This window comes from Aspergillus multicolor (assembly GCF_047715735.1).
Source record: "Aspergillus multicolor strain CBS 133.54 unplaced genomic scaffold BDW74scaffold_8, whole genome shotgun sequence".
Classification (NCBI taxonomy): domain Eukaryota; kingdom Fungi; phylum Ascomycota; class Eurotiomycetes; order Eurotiales; family Aspergillaceae; genus Aspergillus; species Aspergillus multicolor.
In genome coordinates this window covers 657,768-676,830 of record NW_027395959.1, presented here as the reverse complement: position 1 = coordinate 676,830, position 19,063 = coordinate 657,768, and the positions used below count along the sequence as shown (strand labels likewise).

The 19,063-nt window shown below is 52.3% G+C and overlaps 6 protein-coding genes across 6 annotated transcripts; 3 read left to right on the top strand and 3 right to left on the bottom strand.

Annotated features, from left to right (window-relative positions):
- The first annotated feature begins 3,814 nt into the window (after nt 1-3,814).
- Nucleotides 3,815-6,763, top strand: dspD (putative protein-tyrosine phosphatase). The gene has a single exon (XM_073724075.1). The coding sequence runs from the start codon at nt 4,054-4,056 to the stop codon at nt 6,361-6,363; it is 2,310 nt and encodes a 769-aa protein (XP_073585343.1). The 5' UTR covers nt 3,815-4,053; the 3' UTR covers nt 6,364-6,763.
- Nucleotides 6,764-6,928: 165 nt separating this feature from the next.
- Nucleotides 6,929-8,148, top strand: BDW74DRAFT_176930 (putative S-adenosylmethionine-dependent methyltransferase; the record flags this gene model as incomplete). The annotated part of the gene is made up of 2 exons (XM_073728764.1): nt 6,929-6,996; nt 7,155-8,148. The coding sequence occupies 2 exons, from the start codon at nt 6,929-6,931 to the stop codon at nt 8,146-8,148; spliced, it is 1,062 nt and encodes a 353-aa protein (XP_073585342.1).
- Nucleotides 8,149-8,838: 690 nt separating this feature from the next.
- On the bottom strand, nt 8,839-10,416 carry BDW74DRAFT_135703 (putative nicotinamide N-methyltransferase). The gene is made up of 2 exons (XM_073722387.1): nt 9,799-10,416; nt 8,839-9,739 (listed from the first exon to the last, which is right to left on the bottom strand). The coding sequence occupies exons 1-2, from the start codon at nt 10,334-10,336 to the stop codon at nt 9,192-9,194; spliced, it is 1,086 nt and encodes a 361-aa protein (XP_073585341.1). The 5' UTR covers nt 10,337-10,416; the 3' UTR covers nt 8,839-9,191.
- Nucleotides 10,417-13,017: 2,601 nt separating this feature from the next.
- Nucleotides 13,018-14,683, top strand: BDW74DRAFT_176928 (putative C2H2 finger domain protein; the record flags this gene model as incomplete). Its single annotated transcript, XM_073728763.1, has 3 exons — nt 13,018-13,032; nt 13,144-13,679; nt 13,855-14,683. 3 exons carry the CDS (start codon nt 13,018-13,020, stop codon nt 14,681-14,683), a joined length of 1,380 nt encoding a protein of 459 aa, XP_073585340.1.
- A 931-nt stretch (nt 14,684-15,614) lies between these two features.
- BDW74DRAFT_150814 (alcohol dehydrogenase family protein) lies at nt 15,615-17,538 on the bottom strand. Its single transcript, XM_073724074.1, has 6 exons — nt 17,161-17,538; nt 16,942-17,088; nt 16,774-16,870; nt 16,244-16,708; nt 16,060-16,181; nt 15,615-15,995 (listed from the first exon to the last, which is right to left on the bottom strand). Exons 1-6 carry the CDS (start codon nt 17,292-17,294, stop codon nt 15,893-15,895), a joined length of 1,068 nt encoding a protein of 355 aa, XP_073585339.1. The 5' UTR covers nt 17,295-17,538; the 3' UTR covers nt 15,615-15,892.
- Nucleotides 17,539-18,959, bottom strand: BDW74DRAFT_150813 (putative Yippee zinc-binding protein Moh1). The gene is made up of 2 exons (XM_073724073.1): nt 18,246-18,959; nt 17,539-18,181 (listed from the first exon to the last, which is right to left on the bottom strand). The coding sequence occupies exons 1-2, from the start codon at nt 18,342-18,344 to the stop codon at nt 17,948-17,950; spliced, it is 333 nt and encodes a 110-aa protein (XP_073585338.1). The 5' UTR covers nt 18,345-18,959; the 3' UTR covers nt 17,539-17,947.
- Between the last annotated feature and the right edge of the window lie 104 nt (nt 18,960-19,063).

Genomic DNA, 19,063 nt, shown 5'->3' with positions numbered 1-19,063 from the left:
ATATGATAAGGATTCTTCCACTGGCCTGCGAGACGACCAGATCCTGTTTCATGCATCTTATCGAGTGGCGTGCGGCAATCAGATATATATTTTAGCTTGCTGACCCCTCACCCAGAGCAAGTTTTTTTATATCGGATGATCGGATCCCATTCTTTAGCGAATGACCTAGAGAAGAAAAATCGAGCATGAACCATGGAAAAAGACCAGGCTGCGCTGGGGCTCGAACACTTTGATCTGTCATAATCTGCTGCTACCAGTTCCTGCAGCAACAAAAAAACCCGTGGTCCACGCTGTGGCTTCCACGGTTCATGCTGGCAAGCGAGACAGGTCTACTTTCTGCACAGTTGCCCTAATAATAAACAAATCGGGCGGGAGGAGGTTGTATAGTGTTTTCTAGCAAGAATACGTACGGGGGGATGGGCCAGCGTAGCAAGATTCCTGATAATCAGCTACCCTCGTTATGTCTTCGACAACTAGGGTCGTACTATCAAACCAAGGATATCGAAACAGCCAGGATTGAGGGTTGGGCTCGTTTCTAATGTAGCGTCGGCGCAGGCAGCCAAGGATTCAGATGACTACTACTGTCGAGTCTACAAGTCTACAACCGTGATGAAAATCCTTCACCCCCGCGACTTTCCGAGCGTCTCATACGTGCCGCACTCTGGGGCCGCCGTGACGACGTTGTCTTACTCTGTATACCCTCAGCCCTGAGGGCGGCACGTCGGCAAAACAAGTTTCATCCTTCACAGCAGCCTGGGGGTGTCTGCCTCACACTCAAACGGTTTGTACCCACCTGAGACGGGTAGACAGGCGTAGATGACCTGTTTCGTCGTCATCCGCAGTGTCGATAGCATGGACGTGAAGCCGCGCAGCACATCACGACATCAAGTGACAAATTCAAGATAGCCGTTATGGTCTCTCCGCCCCGAGCCCGCTTGTTTCCGCTTTACTCGTGGCGAAATGGAGTCGGCACATGGCTTGACTCAGTCCACGTCCAAGCTCTGAATCTATCCGAATGAAATAGCCGCGAAGCTCTTCTTAGCTCATGAGGCGACCAAGAGCTCGAGAGGCTGTTCGGGCATCAGAGATTCCATCTGCAGATGCTGCTTCAGTTAAACGACCCCAGGGCCTTCTGCTGCGGGAATATTGGAGATAGCGTCAGATAGATGGACAAGCAGGGACAGATTCATATACTGGAGAAACAGCTCCCGTGTCGATGAGCATCTCGACTCTCTATCTTTGATCACACGACCGAGGCAATTCGAGCACTTTGCTCTCGCAATCAATTCTGACCCACCAATATCGCCGATTGAAGTCGAACCGGGGGCCCAAGCTGTCCTGTTCGTCAGTCAATCCGGCTCAACAATTAACATTGTTTCCTTTACGGATATTAATTAAGGATCTTCCCACGCGGCTCGTTTGGCGCGGTGCGGGATGCCTCCACGGAAGCCGGAACTGGCATACTGGACGGCTGAGCCTGGCAGCCAGGAAAAAAGGGGTTTCGATGTTGACATCTTGACCGTCATTGACAGCCAGGGGAGGCCAGTAACAAGCTTCCAACGTCAATCATGATGCCATGATATTCGTTCTTGAAACCTGGAAGTGGGCGTAGTCGAAGATCTCCAGGGATTGGCTTGCCACACGTGACCGTGGGGAATCAAAGCGCGCCAATAAAATAGTTGGGAATAGCATCGCTGTGGTGTGTTTCAGATTTAGCCAAGCCCACTTTGCTTCGCCAGTTCGAACTAGCGCGCGCTGCTCTTGTTTCAGGTGTGTTGCTCACGCCGCAGCGTTCATCCAATTTTGCCCCCGCGAGTCGGGGATTCGGCGACAACAGCGTATGCTGGAGCCCGCAGTCTCCAGGGGCCGCTCAGGGTGTAATAGTGTATGGGATAGACCGGCACAGCCTGTATGTCAATTGTTTCATCTCGCAGGCTCGGCAGCGATAGGAAGATGTCGCAATGCCTCCACTGTCTCGTAGAAACAATCTGTGGATCACTAGGAAAAACATGAATTTCATATTATTGAAGCCTCCCTCGGTCTCTGGTCGCTTGTCATATTGCTGCTGCTGCTTCTCTTGTTATACTCGGCTAAACAGCCGCATCTTGTTTCCCCCCCTTCAGTTTCACGCTGTGTTGAATCGAGATATAACAGCAACCTCGAGTCTTGGACTGAACAGAGCCGCGCACAAGCACTCATCTCGCAACAGGAACCGTGCTTGTAACAGAAGCGGGTCTAACGCTTCATGCTCGATTACCGATCCAACCGACACCGAACAAAGAGAAATCTTCATCAAAGAAGCTGGTCTTTCGCATCAGCCGGCGCTGTCATCTTGCTTCTCGAAGGCTTCGTGAACATTCGAGGGTGCCAACTGTCGAATCCTGCGCGGGCGAGAGAGAGAGTTTGGTGCAGGTTTATTGCGATCGCTGGCACTGGCAGATGAATCCTGCGGATCTCGTATTGCCGCGGTATTGATTCATTCCTCTTTGACATCCCAAGATTTCCAAACCCAAGGCCAACCGATTCCAGAGGCGGAAAAGAACTGTTGACCAGGTATGTCATTTTCAAGCTTGTTTTGGTTTGCCTTGGTTATGCCACTACAGTCCCTGCACATGCCCTCTTACCTGCTCCTACTCGTCACACTGTCAGAGAGAGAAGCACCAGAAGCAACCTGGTTTCCTGCAACTGCAACTGCAACTGCAACTGCAGCATCTGGAATTCCTCACTACTGCTCCGATGCCCAGACTCTGCCAAATTCCGAGAGCGAACCTGGGATCTGGTGGCTTTCCTTCCCGATTCAGCTCCGTCCCTGCTTTGTACTCTATATAGAGCTCCCGCCACTGTCTTTCAGCTGTTCGCGGTTCCTCCCAAAGTCCCAGTCCCAGTCCTAGTCCCAGCCCGAACCCGTCCCATGGAGGCAATACCACTGGTCTCCAACTCCCGGTCCCAGGCATGTTGACTGGCTGACCCAGGTGGTGTTGGGGGGAGCTGGCCTGTGATTTGCGTGCGTTTAGCGCCCATCTGCATTCCAGCCTCTCTCGCACTGACCTGGGCGCTAAATTTAGAGCTCTGCTCCACTGCCTTGGCCGCTGGGATTGGCTGGCCTTTAGAAACGCGGGCAGCACAGAAGTTCGTTTCAGAGCAGTCTGTACCGGTATTATTTCGCCTGGCGCTGTCTGCCGCTCTCGCTGCCTCTGCCTCTGCCTCTCGCTGCCACTTGGTCGTCCCTCCATCCCCATTATTCCCAGTTTCTTCCTCTCCTTCTCATGCGTGACGGCCTGGTGTCTGTCTGTCTTTGATACGCAACCTACCTCTTCTCTCCATCCTCTGGCCGCTTCTCTTTCTTTGTCTCTCCCTCACCACCTCTGCACTCGTCCTCGAGAGACCATCCTCCCCACCCATTGCATTGCACTGCCTTGCTCTCCGGGGCTTCTCACCTTCAATCTGCCTTGCTGCCTTCTTACCTGCTGTGGGCAGTCGTCCTAAGACTTGCTATTGTCCTGCATTTCCCTTAAGGGTGACTGGAAGGATCCTTTCTTGTTACTCACTCGATCGGTGCCTGTCCTCATCCTCCGGGAACGACTGCCCACACAAGTACCGGGCGGCGGCAATTCTCACCTTGAACCTTGATATGACCTTGAGGACCAACAGTCGTCCCATTGTCTTTCCACCTTTACTCTTTTATTACCTTCGTCTTGACATCACTCCTTTGACTCCGAATCCTCCTTGCGCCTTGCAGGAACCTCCACGTTCCTTTATACTGTTCCTCGCTGACAGATCCTGATAGCGAGCTCGCTCTTTGGTAGCATTCTTTGGTATGTGGCCTTGGTAGACACCTGTTGTCGGTTGTGCTGGTTTCGTCGCCCCTATACTTCTGTTCCCCTTCGACAGCTGTGAAGCAACTGCATTCGCTATACTTTCGCGATTCAATAGCTTTGTTGCGATCGCTTTTCAGAACCGGGTCGATCGTCGTTCTGTTTCACACTCCTTGCAGCTCTGCTTTCTTTTCTTCCGGCAGCTTCCCCATCTTATCCGCCATCAATAGACTGAAACATGGAAACTGATTATCCTCTGCCTAAAAGGTCGTTTGCGCTGGTAGCAAGCACCAGTCCTCAACAAACCAGGTCTACTTACAGGCATTGCCCAACGACTAAAACACCGCCACTCTCCGTCGTTATACCTACCTATACTTGCGGCGGATCCGGGAGCTCGTCTCTTTTCAAACGCAGGCGCACCTCTCAGCCTGATCTCACCATGCCCGTTCAAACCAGCCCACCATCGCTGCCGGACTCCTTCCCATCATTTATGTCGGTGTTTGGCGGGGACCCATCAATATCTCTAGAAAAGGAGGAGGAACACATCAAGCAACCTCTGGGCTTCCCGGCCAATATCAGCGGGAACACATTGCGACGTCCTCTACCCTTTCAACACCGCGAAAGCGTCTCCTCCGCAACATCGGGTTCTGCCGATTCATCGCCTACCACTACAGTCTCAACCTTCGATTCGCCTATTACCACAGATACCTCTCCCAACTCCTCACCAGAATCACCGACATCGATGCCTCTGGCTTACTCTAAATTTATGGCGTCACGCAACTTCGAGAACTCAGCTCTGACTACAGCTCAAAGCAATTTGTCCAAGATGACATCAGAATCCGAAACTACCCAAAAACGACCGGACTCGCCCGGGAGACGAGACAGAAACCTTAAGAACCTGTCGCTGAGGATGCCTCCGCCGCTGAGTTCCTCCCGCCCGTCGATTTCTACTGCCTCCGTCGTGGAAACAAACTCTCAACATCATCTATCCGCCCCACCATCACCAATAAGCATCCCTCCTAAAGGAATGCGACGGAAACCCGCCGGTCTTACAATCCGTACGCCGGGATTCGATCGGTCCTTCTCCAGCAATATTTCAGAGCTGGTCCCCCCTACCCCACATGGCCGGATGTCATTGCGACACGCTGAGTCGTCACCATCATTGACGTCCGTATTTTCTCCTTCATTTGGCCCAAAGGGCGGCATGCAATTACCGCGACCAAGTACACAGCATGGCTATCGGCGACCATCCGCTCACTCCGAGGACAATCTCTCCCCGGTTCCGTCCATCGCAGATGAGGGGGCAATTGCGGAGACTGTTCTGCACGAATTAATCGAAGAAGATGACGTTCCGCAATCAAGAGAGTCCGCGCGCCGCAGTGAACGTGGCTACCCGAACGGTCCCATACAAATTTACGATTCTGGCGTTTTCTTGTATCTGGAACCTACCGCGGATGAAGCCTCGCGGTTCGACGTTGTTGTCAATGTGGCCAAGGAAGTAAAGAATCCGTTCAACCAGAACACCGATAACTCACAAACTGTGATGAGCGCTTTGCGCAATGGGACAGTCGATCCCAGACGTCAGTCTTGCTCAACACCTTTTACAGCTTTCTCAGATGCCTCTTTCAAATCGGCCCTGGAATATTTACCCGCTAACGAGTCGGGAACTTCCACCCCGAACAACGAGCCGTCTGGGCCCGAGTATGTGCACGTAGGCTGGGACCACAACTCGGAGATACTGCAAGACCTATATCCGCTATGTGAGCTCATTGAGTCTCGTATCTCCCAAGGAAAGAAAGTTCTGATCCACTGCCAACTCGGTGCAAGTCGATCAGCTTCTTTGGTGATCGCCTACGGCCTGTATAAGAACCCGCAACTTGACTTCAACTCAATGTATGAGACGGTTAAGGAACGGAGCCGATGGGTTTCGCCCAACATGAGCCTAATCTATCAGCTCACGGACTTCCGCTCGCGGCTGCTTCGTGGCTCACGGCCATCGTCAGGGGATTGGTCCCTTAAAGGATCTGCACCTCCGACACCGCTTCCTGAGGGGACCATCTCATCTCAAACAGAGACATCAAGAGATGCATGTGCCAGCCCTGATACTGAACCACATTCCTCTATCGCTCCATCGCAAGGCTCGCTGAGCTCGAGCTCTCTTTCGGTACCTTCGACCAACCGCACAACACCAGTTTCCGCTAGCAGTCTTGGATTCCCCAAGTCCCTTTCTAAGAAGCGGAGTGTCTCTCCCAGGCCTCTGGCTCTGAGGCAAAGTTTCTTCAACCCAGAGAGCCGCAATCGTTCCGTGCAGGGCGGATCGGCTGGCGAGAGTGCCGAGCGCGAGTCAAGAAGCACGTTTGCAAAGAAGACTGAAGAGCCTTTCCTCTTTTCTCCGCGGACAACGGGCTTCATCGCTGTGGCTCGACCTCGACCGCTGTCGGGTATTCTTGAGGATGGACGAACAAACGTGGTCTCCACCGCGGATCCACGATCACCTCCTCAAGGCCACGAGCGCATAATTATGAGAAGCATTGATGAGTTTTTGTGATTATTCTTTTGCATCATACTCGAAATGATTCCATGACCTCTGCACCTTCGCTATTGTCTTTTCTTATCATTCACTTCGGACTCTCATGACCGGGAGCAGGCTTTACGGTCAATAATCTTTCTCGCATTCGTTTATTTATCTATTCGCTCTATCCATTGCTGTCTTTACCTCAGTCTTATGATTGACATGGCATGCATACTTCATACTGGCGTCCCGGGCGTTCAAAAGAGGTCAAGGTTCGGATTCTCGTGCCTGTTAACTTGTAATATTACTATTCATGTGCTGGCTTGGCGATTGGTCTCGACCAGATACATTCGTTCTGTTTACTGTCTATTTCTTAATATGTGGTGGCTATCAAATACCCATGGGCTCTGAATACACTGAAATATGTTCCTAAACATCCTGCTGAAGTCGTATACACCTACTCTGTAGTATTCGTTGTTATCGGTATCTACTATCTACAGCTTGAGTGCGGGCCGATTAGAGCCCGAGCTCAACTCCAGATCTTTTTTGAGGGAGCCACTTTCACTCTTGCAGCATTGCACCAACAAAAGAACCTTTGATAATGACAGGCACATCAGATGAAGGCCACCCAAGCCACTTGGACCCTAGCGAATTAGGCACAAAGGAGTAGTAAGTCACCGCACCCTGTTCCTGAGGAAAACATTCCGCATCGCTACCCCGCTACCCCTCCTTGCGCTCATGTGCGCATACACCACATCCACACCCCTTGACACAATAAACACAGGTCGCAATGGAGCAGTATACTAATAGGCTCGGACAATAACCAGCTGGGAAACATTCTACTCCAGAACCCTAACGCACATCTCAACGAAACACAACCCAGCCGCCGAGAAAGACTCCGCGGGCGACGCCGAAGCAAACAACGGCAACGAAGACTCAGACTCCGAAGAAGACGACTACAACGCCGACTCGGATCCCGGGACGTCCTGGTTCTCCGAGCACAATGCGCCGCAGAAGGTCCTTGATTTCCTGACGCGCGAGGCGTTCCCTCTTGCGCCGGTGAATACGCTGCCCGGTGGATCTGCGGCTGATGCGGTGTCGGGCGGTAGCGGTAGCGGTGGCACGGGGATCCGGTCAATACGGAAACGGGCGAAGGGGCTAAGCGATGCGCAGAAGAAGGACCAGCCTACGTTTTTGGACCTGGGGACGGGGAACGGGAGCATGCTTGCGCTGCTGCGGAAGCGCGGGGGGTTTGTGGGCGAGATGGTGGGCGTGGACTATTCGGCTAAGAGTGTGGAGCTTGCGCGGGAGTTGCAGGTTACCAGGAGGCATGAGGCTTATCTGAGTGATTCTGATGAGCAGGATGAGGGGTCTTGGTCTGATGAGGAGGGGGACAAGGGAGATGGTGATGAAGATGAAGCGGAAGAGGAATGGGACGAGATCCGGTTCGAGGAATGCGATATCCTTAATTGTGAGGGGGATCTTCGGGGTCAGAAGGTACCGTGGTTCCCGTATGACAAGGGCGGCTTTGATATCGTTCTTGACAAGGGGACGTTTGATGCTGTGAGTCTGATGACCGAGAAGAGCGAGTGTGAAAAGTACCCGGCGATTGCGGGAGGACTTGTTCGCAAGGGTGGGTTTTTGGTTGTGACGAGTTGTAACTGGACGGAGGAGGAGCTTGTCAAGTGGTTTACTTCGACTGAGCTGAAGGTTGGAGAAGACGGAAAGCTGGTCGTTTGGGGGAGGGTGCAGTATCCCCGGTTTAGATTTGGTGGGCAGGAAGGGCAGGGGGTCTGCACGGTGTGTTTTCAGCGGGCTTAGTGCCTTCGATCCCAAGATCTTGGAATATATCACAATACATTAGAGGCTTAGACAGAGCCATGAGCATGTCTGGAATACGCATGGAAGCCTCTTCTCACTAATTGGCTTGAGACGTCGATGTGATCAGCATATGGCAATTCTTCAGGGCTCGTGTCATGCCGTGAAGTCTAAGTTGCCCGTTTTCCACGCCACAACCACGGAGAAGTATGGCTATATAATCAGCATCACGGGTAACGATAACTTGTACCTCTTGTCCTCTCACTTCTTCAACCATAAAGTCTATTGATCGCTTGTTCCACCAGTGATCATGGCCTGTTGCCGGAAGACCTCCAAGCATGCAAGATCCTGCCCAATGCAATCTCGCAGGTCTTGCCAAAATGGCTGTATCTCGTTTCACCAGGGATTAGAGAAGAAGCCTAGAGTGCCCTAGACGAGCCAGCCACCATCTCGGCTTGCGAGACCTCGTGCTTCGGCTGAAGCAATGAGCAAGGAAGTGATGGTGCGATCAACATACTCAGGTTCCTGCCCTTGGTTACGCACACCCGGCTGGTGCGTTGTTCTAGGTAAGAGAAAGTGCATGTCTGGGTGGTCTTAAGGTTGAGCCTGCCAGGTGCTTGAATCGGAATGGGTAGTAGCGGTAGGCCGTTTCACTTGGATACCCAAGGATAGACGGGCACCTGACCCTTGCAAGGCATCGCCAATTGTCTAGGCCGTGGGGGCTTGTTTTCGAAGCCTGGTGAGACGATGGTCAAGTATACAGCAGTTGACCCAGATCTGATAGCCAACTACCGAGCTCAATGAATGGAAACTTGATTGACCCGGCTGCGGAAGGCTGTCAAGCTCGGTCTGTTTGCCCCGTCTCAGCTGCTCATTTGATCCAATGCCAGGGTACACAACAGTCAACAAGCGAGATGGCCGGTTTGTAAGTGTGAAGGGTTCTATGCCCCGGTCTCGATTTCAGCAGGCCATAAGGACACGCTCGGATCGTCGCTTCTAAAATCTATATCATTATTCATGTCATTATACATATACACGCCCAGTAACTAGGCGGTAGCAGAAGGGGCATGCCTCAAAACCGCAACGGCACACCACCTCCGCCGATTCTCAGGTCCCTCTCCTTCTCTAACGTTAACCCACTCCCTCCTGACCTCGCCGCCGTCATCGACACTCGAATTCACATCGCGCTCGTAGATGCTTTCAATCTCTAACCCCAGGCTGACCGCCGTCTCAAAGAATTCCGCCACGATCTCCCTTCCCGTATGGAAACCCGCAACGACCCAGACTTTGCCTTCCGGGGCAAGGAACCACTTCATGGTGCGCACGAGATTCTCGTGTTGTGAGCGCATCCAGTAGCAGTCTGCGGCTATGATGCGCGTGTAGAGGCCTCTGTTTGAGAGTGCCCAGGGGTCCGAGGCGAGCGTGCCCCATTCGTGGGGGCAGATTTCGACTGCGCAGTTGCCTAGGGGAATGTTGTGTTTGACATTGAAGCTCAATGCACCGCCTGCAGTTAAGGCTGGGGATGAGGGATGGTCCGTTATTGTTACTTTCGAGGCGCCGGTCAGGGCAGCGATTATGGAAGAGAGTCCGGCGCCTATGTTGTTAATCAAATGTCAGCACTCCAATATTTCGTCCATATGTAGAGAGACGAACCCGCGCCCAGCTCTAATACTGTCTCTCCCTGAACCTTCCATATTTCGCAATCCGCATTTCCCGGACTCTCCTTCGACCCAGCCTTAGCACCAGCCTGCTCAATTCCCTCTGCAACAATCATACCCGAGCTCCAAAGAAAGTGGGCGCAGAGCTTCCTTCCCTCTTCAATTGAGTTCACGTGGCTATCAGAGCGTGGTAGGCCCTCTGCGACCTCCTTTGGTCGTTCCCCGCTTTTGTTCTGGCTCGGATAAGAAGGGACCATGATCTCTAGCTCGCCATATCGCGGTGAGGAGTATAGTAGGTGTTGTCCTGGGTCTCCATGGAATTGAGGAGCGTCATCTGGGAACAAATGTGGAAGGAAGGCTGTAAAGACATCCTCCGGGTCTTCGTCGTCATCATCGTCGGAGCATTGTTCGGGAGAGAAGATCCTTGACGGAAGGGCGGTGAATGAGGACGAGGTGGAGGCATCGATAGAGGCTGCGGTAGAGAGGGTGACAAGTCGCCGGGGGAGGGGTCTGAGGCGGGACTCAAGGCCCATGTTGATTCTGGATGAATCTCTGGTCAGTCCTCAAGGGCGGAATGGCATGGAGAGCACATCTTTTAGGCCCGCAGTGTTGTGAGTTTTGAGTGACCACAAAGATTGTGTTTGCAAACCCACCGACTGGTGGGCCAATCGGGAAAGAGTGCCGTCAGAAGTATACAGGCTTGTGGCCTGCAGACTCGTGGGTGGGTCCCCAGTGCAACAGGGCATCCTCGAGGTCATTGCTGCCATGGTAGCCTGTAGGATTATCTAGCCGATGATCAGGGGTTCTGCAGCACTGTAAATCATGTTCGTAGCCTCAGGTACGTGGTAGACTATATGTCAGCGATATGAGAAAACTGCTATCCAATTCAGCTCTTGCTATTATACATCAGTCTATGTCAAATAAGTCTGTTGACATTGACAGCATGCTTGTCACCATAAAATCCAACTTGTCCTGTCGCGCGTGAAAAGCTAGCAAATCTGGCGAAGCTGAAATACCCTCAACTCACGGAGTAGCGAGCGTCGAGAAACACCAGGCTTGCTCTGGAAGCTGAACGGCAAGCTTACTGCGCAAATGGGCAATGCTTGAACCCTACAAGAAGTATGTAACACTTCAGGATTGCGCCACCTGATCGAGTAGGTTCAAGCTTTCAGGGCGATTTCAAGCTCTAGGTTTGGGCTTCAGCATCCATGCTATGTGTTACCTGGTAGAGACGACTTCGGTAGAGTTATAGAGCGATTGACAGGCAGCCTCAGCTATTCTACTGAGGGTAATCGGTTATCAACCCCAGTCCTTGGTCAATGGTCTGGGCTATGCTCGAGACAGTAGGAACCCTAGTAGTATCAAGATGGTAAACCTGGGTTATCGTATGCATGTTCGCAAGATGCGGGGAAATCTTGCTTTTGTGCTAGAGTTTTGGAGTAACTGGCAGCTGTGCGCTTGGACATATATATTGTGATAACTGTTGCTTTGAGCTGTCCCCTAGGCTGGACTTGTTACCTAATATTAGTATGAATTTCCAGACAGCTCGAGGTTAGCGGAGGATTATCATCAATAATTGACCATCAATTGCTGGTTGGAGACGCTATTTTGCCAGCATCGACTCTATCAAGAATGTCGAGATAAGACGTGATAGCGCCGGTGAACAACAGCGACCACAACTCAATCTCATTGTTATCAGGGGCAGCGATATCGGATCAGCCAATCTGAGTCAGGCTCTCAAGCAAAACTTTTTTTTTGTTGAATTGTTCGGCTTACTGAAACGGAGAAATTTTTTTTTTTTTTTTTTGACAATTAGCAGAAAAAAAAGTTGGAAGGTCAAAGCTGGAACACATGACGTTGTACAGGCACTGGCCGCTTGCTCTCCCTAGAGTCCACCTGGCCAGGCGAGTGCTCGTGATAGGACGCAACGGCCTCGGATCAGTTCAAGCTGGAGGCAGGCCGCAGTCAGCCAACCGGTAATACCGGTTCCTGGAGTTATTACTAGTGGTGCTATTATTATTTTTATTTGGAGACGAGGGATTTACGGCAAGGGACGTTCATGTCAGCCTGCTGGGCGACTTGACGATTTCTGACTTGCATGCTCAGGGCTCCTTTGTCTGCCCGGAGCAGCAGGTCTGGAGTCTGGACCTTGCTGAGCGAGGCCGAATCAAAGAATTAATTCGCGCGCGGGGGCGGCATTTCCGCCTTTAGGAGACGATCAAGGCTGTGTCAGCAGGCTGATGACATCATTCACGTGACCCGAGCCTGTCACCTCCAATCCCACGGCGGCCGCTCGCATTTGAGTTCGGCCTTCCGTAGCGTGAGCGCTCAGTTCCCAGGTTCGGTGTCAGGAGACGTGGACATGGTACTTCTAGAGCCCTAGGGAAATATTGCCACATCGTATATGGAGTAGAACGCGAGCGAACGACAAGCATGGCCATCGATGGTCAAATCAGTCCCAGAACAGTTGCTTGGGGGTGCCCGCGGTCGGTTCCCAGATGCGGGTGGAGCTGAAGGTCACATCATCCTATTCCTCGCTGCCTTGCTGTTCTCCCGTTAGTCAGGAACCAGCTGAGGATAGGCGCCCTCAAATCGCTCGATTTCATTAGCAAGCTCGACCTCAGTAATGATGTGCAGTACAAGAGCTGGACAAGAGCATTATTTACGAGGCATTCCATTATTATTATCTCGATTTCCATAAATGAGTCGGCTGTCTAATCGCCGACCCCGCATACTCTAGAGCACCATAATTAGCCCCACAGAGTCACGCCTGTTCCACCGGGATTGGAGCGTTCTGGATACCCTGGCTCGCTCTGCCATTGCTTCCTCGACTGCCTCCTGCGACTTTCTTTCTCCTCTCACTCTCTACTGCTACCTTCTGCTCGCCTTCTGTTATTCTCCAGCTCCCCAACATCTTCCCCCTTCCACTGCACTTCCTCTCTATCCGGCCGCCTTCGCTCGCCGTTCGCTTGGTCTTCCTCGTACTCAATTCGTCCTCGCCCAATTGCTTATCATCTGAGCCCTGAGCCCAGTCTTACTTCGCCCACAGGTACCCTGCGCTCCTCCCGCTATTATTTCTCTACCACAAGCTCGACATTCCACACGAATTTCAGCTCTCCTGATATAGACACTAACTTGGAGGCATAGGCAGTTTTGACTTTCTACTCCCCAGGGGCTTTTTGGGATTGACTTTCCCAGAGCCCACGTATCCGCCATGGCCTCATTCAAGGTAACTTGCTCTTTCGGTCCTCTTTGTCAGGCGTGTCTTTTTTTTCTCCCCAAGCTGACAGTCCGACATTCTCCTAAAAAAACATCTGCTAATGCTCTTCCTACTAATTAGGAATTATCTCTCTCCCGTCCCTTCCCCCAATCCACCCCTCGTCACCATTCCTACTCCATTTCCCTTGGTGCCGTCAACTCGAACCATCGGGTGACTCGCCGAAAGAGCGTGACCACCACAGCCGCCGCCAACGCCGCCGCCGCAGTTGCTGCCACCCTGAAAGATTCTCCAGACTCCGTAGGAATTGCCATGCCCGCTCATCGTCGAGGAAGTCGGAAAGGTTTAGAATCTAGCTCGGTCGGAGCTCCCTCTGCTTTCAGCTCATACCTTTCCCGCAGCATCAACAGCGCCAGCCGGGACTCGCTGGTCGCCCGCAAGGCTTCTCCCAGCCAAGCGCAGGACAGCTCGCCAATGGCACAGACCGCGGTGGATGGGAGCATTGCCCCCGGCAAGCAGGTCAGCACCAAAAACCGTAACCGACGCGCCAGTGAAGGTGGGCATACGGTCAAGGGCGAAGGAAAAGGCTCCAGGCCCGAGCTTCGCTGCGAACGCTGTGGGAAGGGGTACAAGCATGGCAGTTGCTTGTCCAAGCATATGTGTGTAACCTCCCCCCTTTGCCATCTTGCCATCCGGCTCGGTTTGGAGCAATGCACCATGTCGGCTCTGCGACGGTCGCCCTCATGGTCAACCAGCTCCTCCACTAGAACCACGTTCCCTCCTATCCCTTTTCGTGCCGGAGTTTCAGTCGGTTGACATGTTATCGAAACATAGGTGGGAGCATGACCCAGCATGGGCTATTACGTCGAAACTTTTGATTTCTAAGCACCAGCAAGTGCAATTGCTGGAAGCAGCATCTGTCTTGGTCAACATGAATGTGGATGACCCGACCATGGAAGTTCCTGACGCTGAGTCGGAAACTTCATCCGCTTCACCAGACGCCTCCTCCGAACTTCGAGACGGACTCAGCTCGACAGAGACAACTCCGCCCCCGATGGATGAAGACAACAGCGACGATGACATGTCGATTGAACCTGAGAAGCCTTTCGGCATGAACCACGCGGCCCCGCAATTCTCTCACTCGTTCCAGTCCATTCCCGCGAGTTCGTTCACGGGGAGCGCCCCATGGGCTTCCCCCGGCTTTTCACACTACCGTCACTCGAGCATCGACACTCGCCCCCCGACTGCGGAAGCCAAGTTGGCCGATGACGATGAAGCTGATTTGGCTGCGGCTATCGGTCTTTGCAACTTTGGCACACCCCGGATGGGTCCGACATCGGTGTCTCCCGGTGTTCCACCAGTGCCCCCGCTTCCAACCCGCTTCCTTGACCAGGCTAGTTCTTCGGAACATCACAATCTTGGCCGATCAGGATCAGGGGTCAGCGTTACCGATACCACTCTCGCCAACTCCCTTCAGGATGTGTTCCTCTCACTGTCATACAATCCTTCGATGTCGTACAAGGTGTCGGATGAGCGCGAAGTTAGGCTGGGGAATACGGAACGCAGCAGCCGTCAAACCCGCAATGCTGATGTTGATTTTGGCAACCGCCCCACTCACGCGGACGACGACGACGACGGTGTCTTTGGACGAATGGAGGAATAAACACCTCCCGTCTAATCTTCTCGGGTGACCTTGATCGTCTTCAACCGCCTCAAACCTTATACCTCTCATGACATGTACGAGACCTGCGTGAACTTTGTGAATTGCTGTGCTTTGACCAGTTGGAGTTGGAGACCCCCTTTGCGTGTATATGACCATTTCAGGGACTGTACCGCCCCGTTTACTTGGCTGGGGCACCCTGTTGCATGATGGGATTCCAGGGTATATTATATCACATATTTCCTTTTGTCCTGACCGTCTATGCCTTACTATGGCCATTCCCTTTTTGTACCTTGTTTTCTTGCCGACAGGATTCCTCATCTACTGTTTCCATTCTCTACATAGGGCCACTTTGCATGGTCTTTATACCAATACATGTATAAATCCCAACGGACATTAACCTAGCATTATCATTTCTTCTTGGCTTCTTTACCAAGTAGTCATGCTACATAGCTCTTTCTCTCTCTGTCTCTCTCTTGTTCTAGATTCCCATTTCCGTCTAGCTAGCAATAGATCTCCATGCATCACGGAACCCTGATCCTTGTAGCTGCATCGTCGCATGATCCATGCTCAATAGGCTCTTAATTTCCCCGCAAATCAAACCTGCAGTTTTGGGCATATTTCTTTTTTCCCGCGCAGAGTCCAACGGCTGTACCGCGTCCGTTTACCTGGCCGAATCATCAATCACCGGACACGAGGCCGGAACTAAATGGCCACGGCCAGATCGGGGCCGCACGCCTAGGCGCAAGGGGCTCAACGTCTGAAACAGAGGCTGCGAAGTTCGGAGATTGGAATAGATTTGCTGGCGGGGGCTGATTGGTGCTAGAAGCCTCGAGTCGTGTTCCAATCGTGTTTGACCTTGAGCTGAATTTGCTATTTGGCGGGCTGTCATCATCCGGTAGGTCTTGGTTGCATCGGGCTGTTCGGTTGGTTTGTGGATGCATGGCTCTTTGTGCACACTGGAGGGTTGTTCGATCGTGTCTAGCTTAGCCTATGGTTGAATTTTAAGGGCTAGGGGGAGTGTTTTGATGGGCGTTCCTGGTCTATACCTGATTGGTTTGAGACCGGTTGTGATATACCATGGTACTGGGCGCATCCATAAGAGACTGCTATAGTAGAGGGTCATTTACCATCATTTCTAGGTAATATCTGACTGTAGGCCTCTATACTTCTCTCCCTTGAACTCTCCAGATGCCACCCAAACCCGTCTATCTATTTTCCCGCCTCGAAGATAACCTTCTGTACCTTCATTGCATTGAATAGATCGTAGGCCTCGACTGCCTTTGACAAAGGCATGATGTTCTCCGTCATGAATCTATCGTAGATAGCATCGCATTAGCGTCGATCTCATAACAAAAGCAAGAGAGATGGTAACTAACCCAAGCAAATGCTGGTTCCTCTTCAGCACCTCCAGCGCCGCATCAGACACAGACCGCACCGGACACCGGCCCATCTGCAAAGTCACATTCTTGCCGTACGCCTCGCTTCCAGTCCAGGGGATCTATACACTCATCAGTACCATAACCACCCTCAGCTCCCAAAACCAAAAAGACAAAAGCATACCTCCCCATTATGAACCCCAACACTACTGATAACGCCAAACGGCCGCAAAAGCTCAAAGCCCATCCGCAGCGCCGGACTCAACCCCACAACCTCAATGACGGCGTCCGCCCCCCGACCCCCCGTCAACTCAGCGACCCTCTTATCCAGGCCCTCGCGGTCGTTCTTGAAATCCCATGGTTCAGCACCGAGGGATTTTGCCAGCGCCAGACGAGAGGGCACGCTGTCAACCGCGAGGACATGCTGGGGCTTGTACTCCAGCGCGTTGATTAGGGCGCAGAGTCCGACGGGGCCGCAACCGATGACCACGACGGTTTGCTGCGCGATTTGCGCGGGCGTCGCGTTCTTGAAGGCTTTCAGGGCGGCGAAGTAGCCTGTTGGGAAGATGTCGCCCATGAGCACGAGGTGCTGTGGGGAGATCCCGGCGGGAGCCTTGATGACTGTGCCGTCGGCATGGGGAATTCGGACCTGGAATTATGGTTGTCAGTGGGCGTAGGGTATTGGGGCCTTGTGACGGAGTGAGCTCTTCTTACGTATTCTGCCTGTGCGCCATCTAGATCATCGCAGCCAAGCAAGGTGTTCTTGTCGCATCTTGAGGAGAAGCCCTGTGTGCAGTAGAAGCAGTTTCCGCTGCTCGAGTCAGCATGCTCCGAAGTCAAGCCTTAGGCATGATGGGTAGAGTGCATGACATGGCAACATACCACGACGTCGTAAACGCCGAAACAATCATGTCCCCCTTCTGCACGGTCTTGACTGCATCGCCAACCTCCACAACCTCGCCTGTTACCTCGTGGCCCATGACGAACCCTGTGCCAGCGGGTTCAATGCCCCGGTATACATGGAGATCACTATATAGACTAGTTAGTTACGATGCCCAAAGCCATATCTCGAGAGTGTGAGCTGGTCAGCTAGTTACGTACCTTCCGCAAAGCGCGGTATATGTTGCTCTGATGATGTTATCCTCTGCATGCTGGATCTGGGGGATTGGACGCTCCTCCACGGCGACTTTGTGTAGGCCCTTGAAAACCACGGCGTGCATTGTCTGGCCAGGCATCTTGATTTTGAGTTCCTACTGTTTGGAAAATCCTCCTTTTCCGTCTGACTCTGACGTGGGGCTGTAGTTGATAAATCTCGGCTTCAAGTCCGATAAACGGCCAACTCCATAGCTAGTGGGGCCGTCATGTTGACCGATCTGGTAGTTCGCCGATCTGGGGACGACCAAGGGAGTTGATCCAGAGGTTGACTTGGTCTGAGCATTTGCAGTGTTCCTGGTCGAAGGCAATCGCTAAAGTCTTTGATGTCAGCGGGTGCTGCGGCTGGATAAACTGGATGGATTGAGATAATCTGCCTAACTATCTGCTCAAAACCACATAGATAGATATGGATTGATCCCGAAACCAAGGCTTTCAGAACCTAACAAGTATATCCTCATAGTCATGTGTAGTATTGATAAGATATCCAATCTCTGGGGCTTTGATCTTGAATCAACTCGGCTGCGATGCCGCATAGACTGCATAGTTCCCATACTTAGCCCGACCAAAACCGAAAACGCCGTTGAACGCCGTGCACTTTGCGCCATGTTGAAATATGCTCATTGTACTGTCCAGTCGCTAATGACGCCGGACAAGCTGTGCTCAAGAGAAGAAATACCGGCCCGCGGATATGCCCGATGATATGCCAGGGAATTGGCCACGTCAAAGACCGTCCCTAGCACACCACGCACAAGAGCTCCTCCTCCAAGATGAATTTCCCCTCTTTGTATTTCTCGCTGCCCTCGTACGCTTTGTCGTACTTCCACCCTACCGTTTCTCTGCACTGTCTGCATGAAATGTCGCGGACGATATGTCTTCCGGTGGTCATGCTGCGCTCCACGGCTTCCGACGTATTGATATTGACGACGTTATTGAACAGGTACGCTTTACCATGCTGGCCCCGGAAATTCTGCGAACGGAGACTATGTCAGTAGTAGCTCCTTGAATAAACGGGCAAGGAAAGCAATACTCACTCGACTCATGATGTCGTCATAGTCTGCCAGATGTGTCTTGCAGTTCTTGCACCCGAAAATTTTGGCAGATGTAAGGTAGACGTTATAAGAGAGACCCATCCTATCCTCTTGGTGCTGCCGACCTTTCCGAGCTAATGGGCGAGAGTGGTCCTTGTGATTCCTGGAGTGTGAGCTGCACAAGAGCCAAGCAAGTGTATACAGAAGGTGTCAGTTCGAAGTGAAGAGGAACCAGTATGTAGAGCTCGATCAAAGATGCACTGTCTGCTGTGGAGGTTCCTTGCGGTCGAAGCGGAGTTACAAGGCGGGGAAGGAGATAGCTGCGGAGACAAGGCTGGGTGACTTCACCAACCTCTTGACGGGAGCTGGGGGTGAAAATCTTGATCGCGAGAATGGACAGATGCTTGCAGAGCAAAATCCACAGGAGTACGTTATTGTGAGAAGCTGAGGCTGATGAGCTGATTTGAGAACAAGGAGTTGGCTGGAAAGGTGGAGTAAGACAGCCCGATAGATAGATCGCGGGTACAAGCGGCTGGATCGCGGTCTCATAGAAGACAACACGAAATTATGCAGTGAGTTTGAACATTCCGTAGAACTTGTTCAGCTGGCCAGCGCTTGCAAAGGGAGTGAAGTGGTCGGGTGATCTATGGGCGAGACTGCGCGCCATTCCTGTGCCCTGTTGGTTATCTAGCTAGCGGGTCGTTGACCTCACTCAGCAGATCATCGGGCAGGAGCTTCCGCCAAAGCCAGTCTAGTGCCACCACCAAGTTACACTCTAATAAGCTTGGCTATATTGACGTACCCTGTACCATGAACGCCGT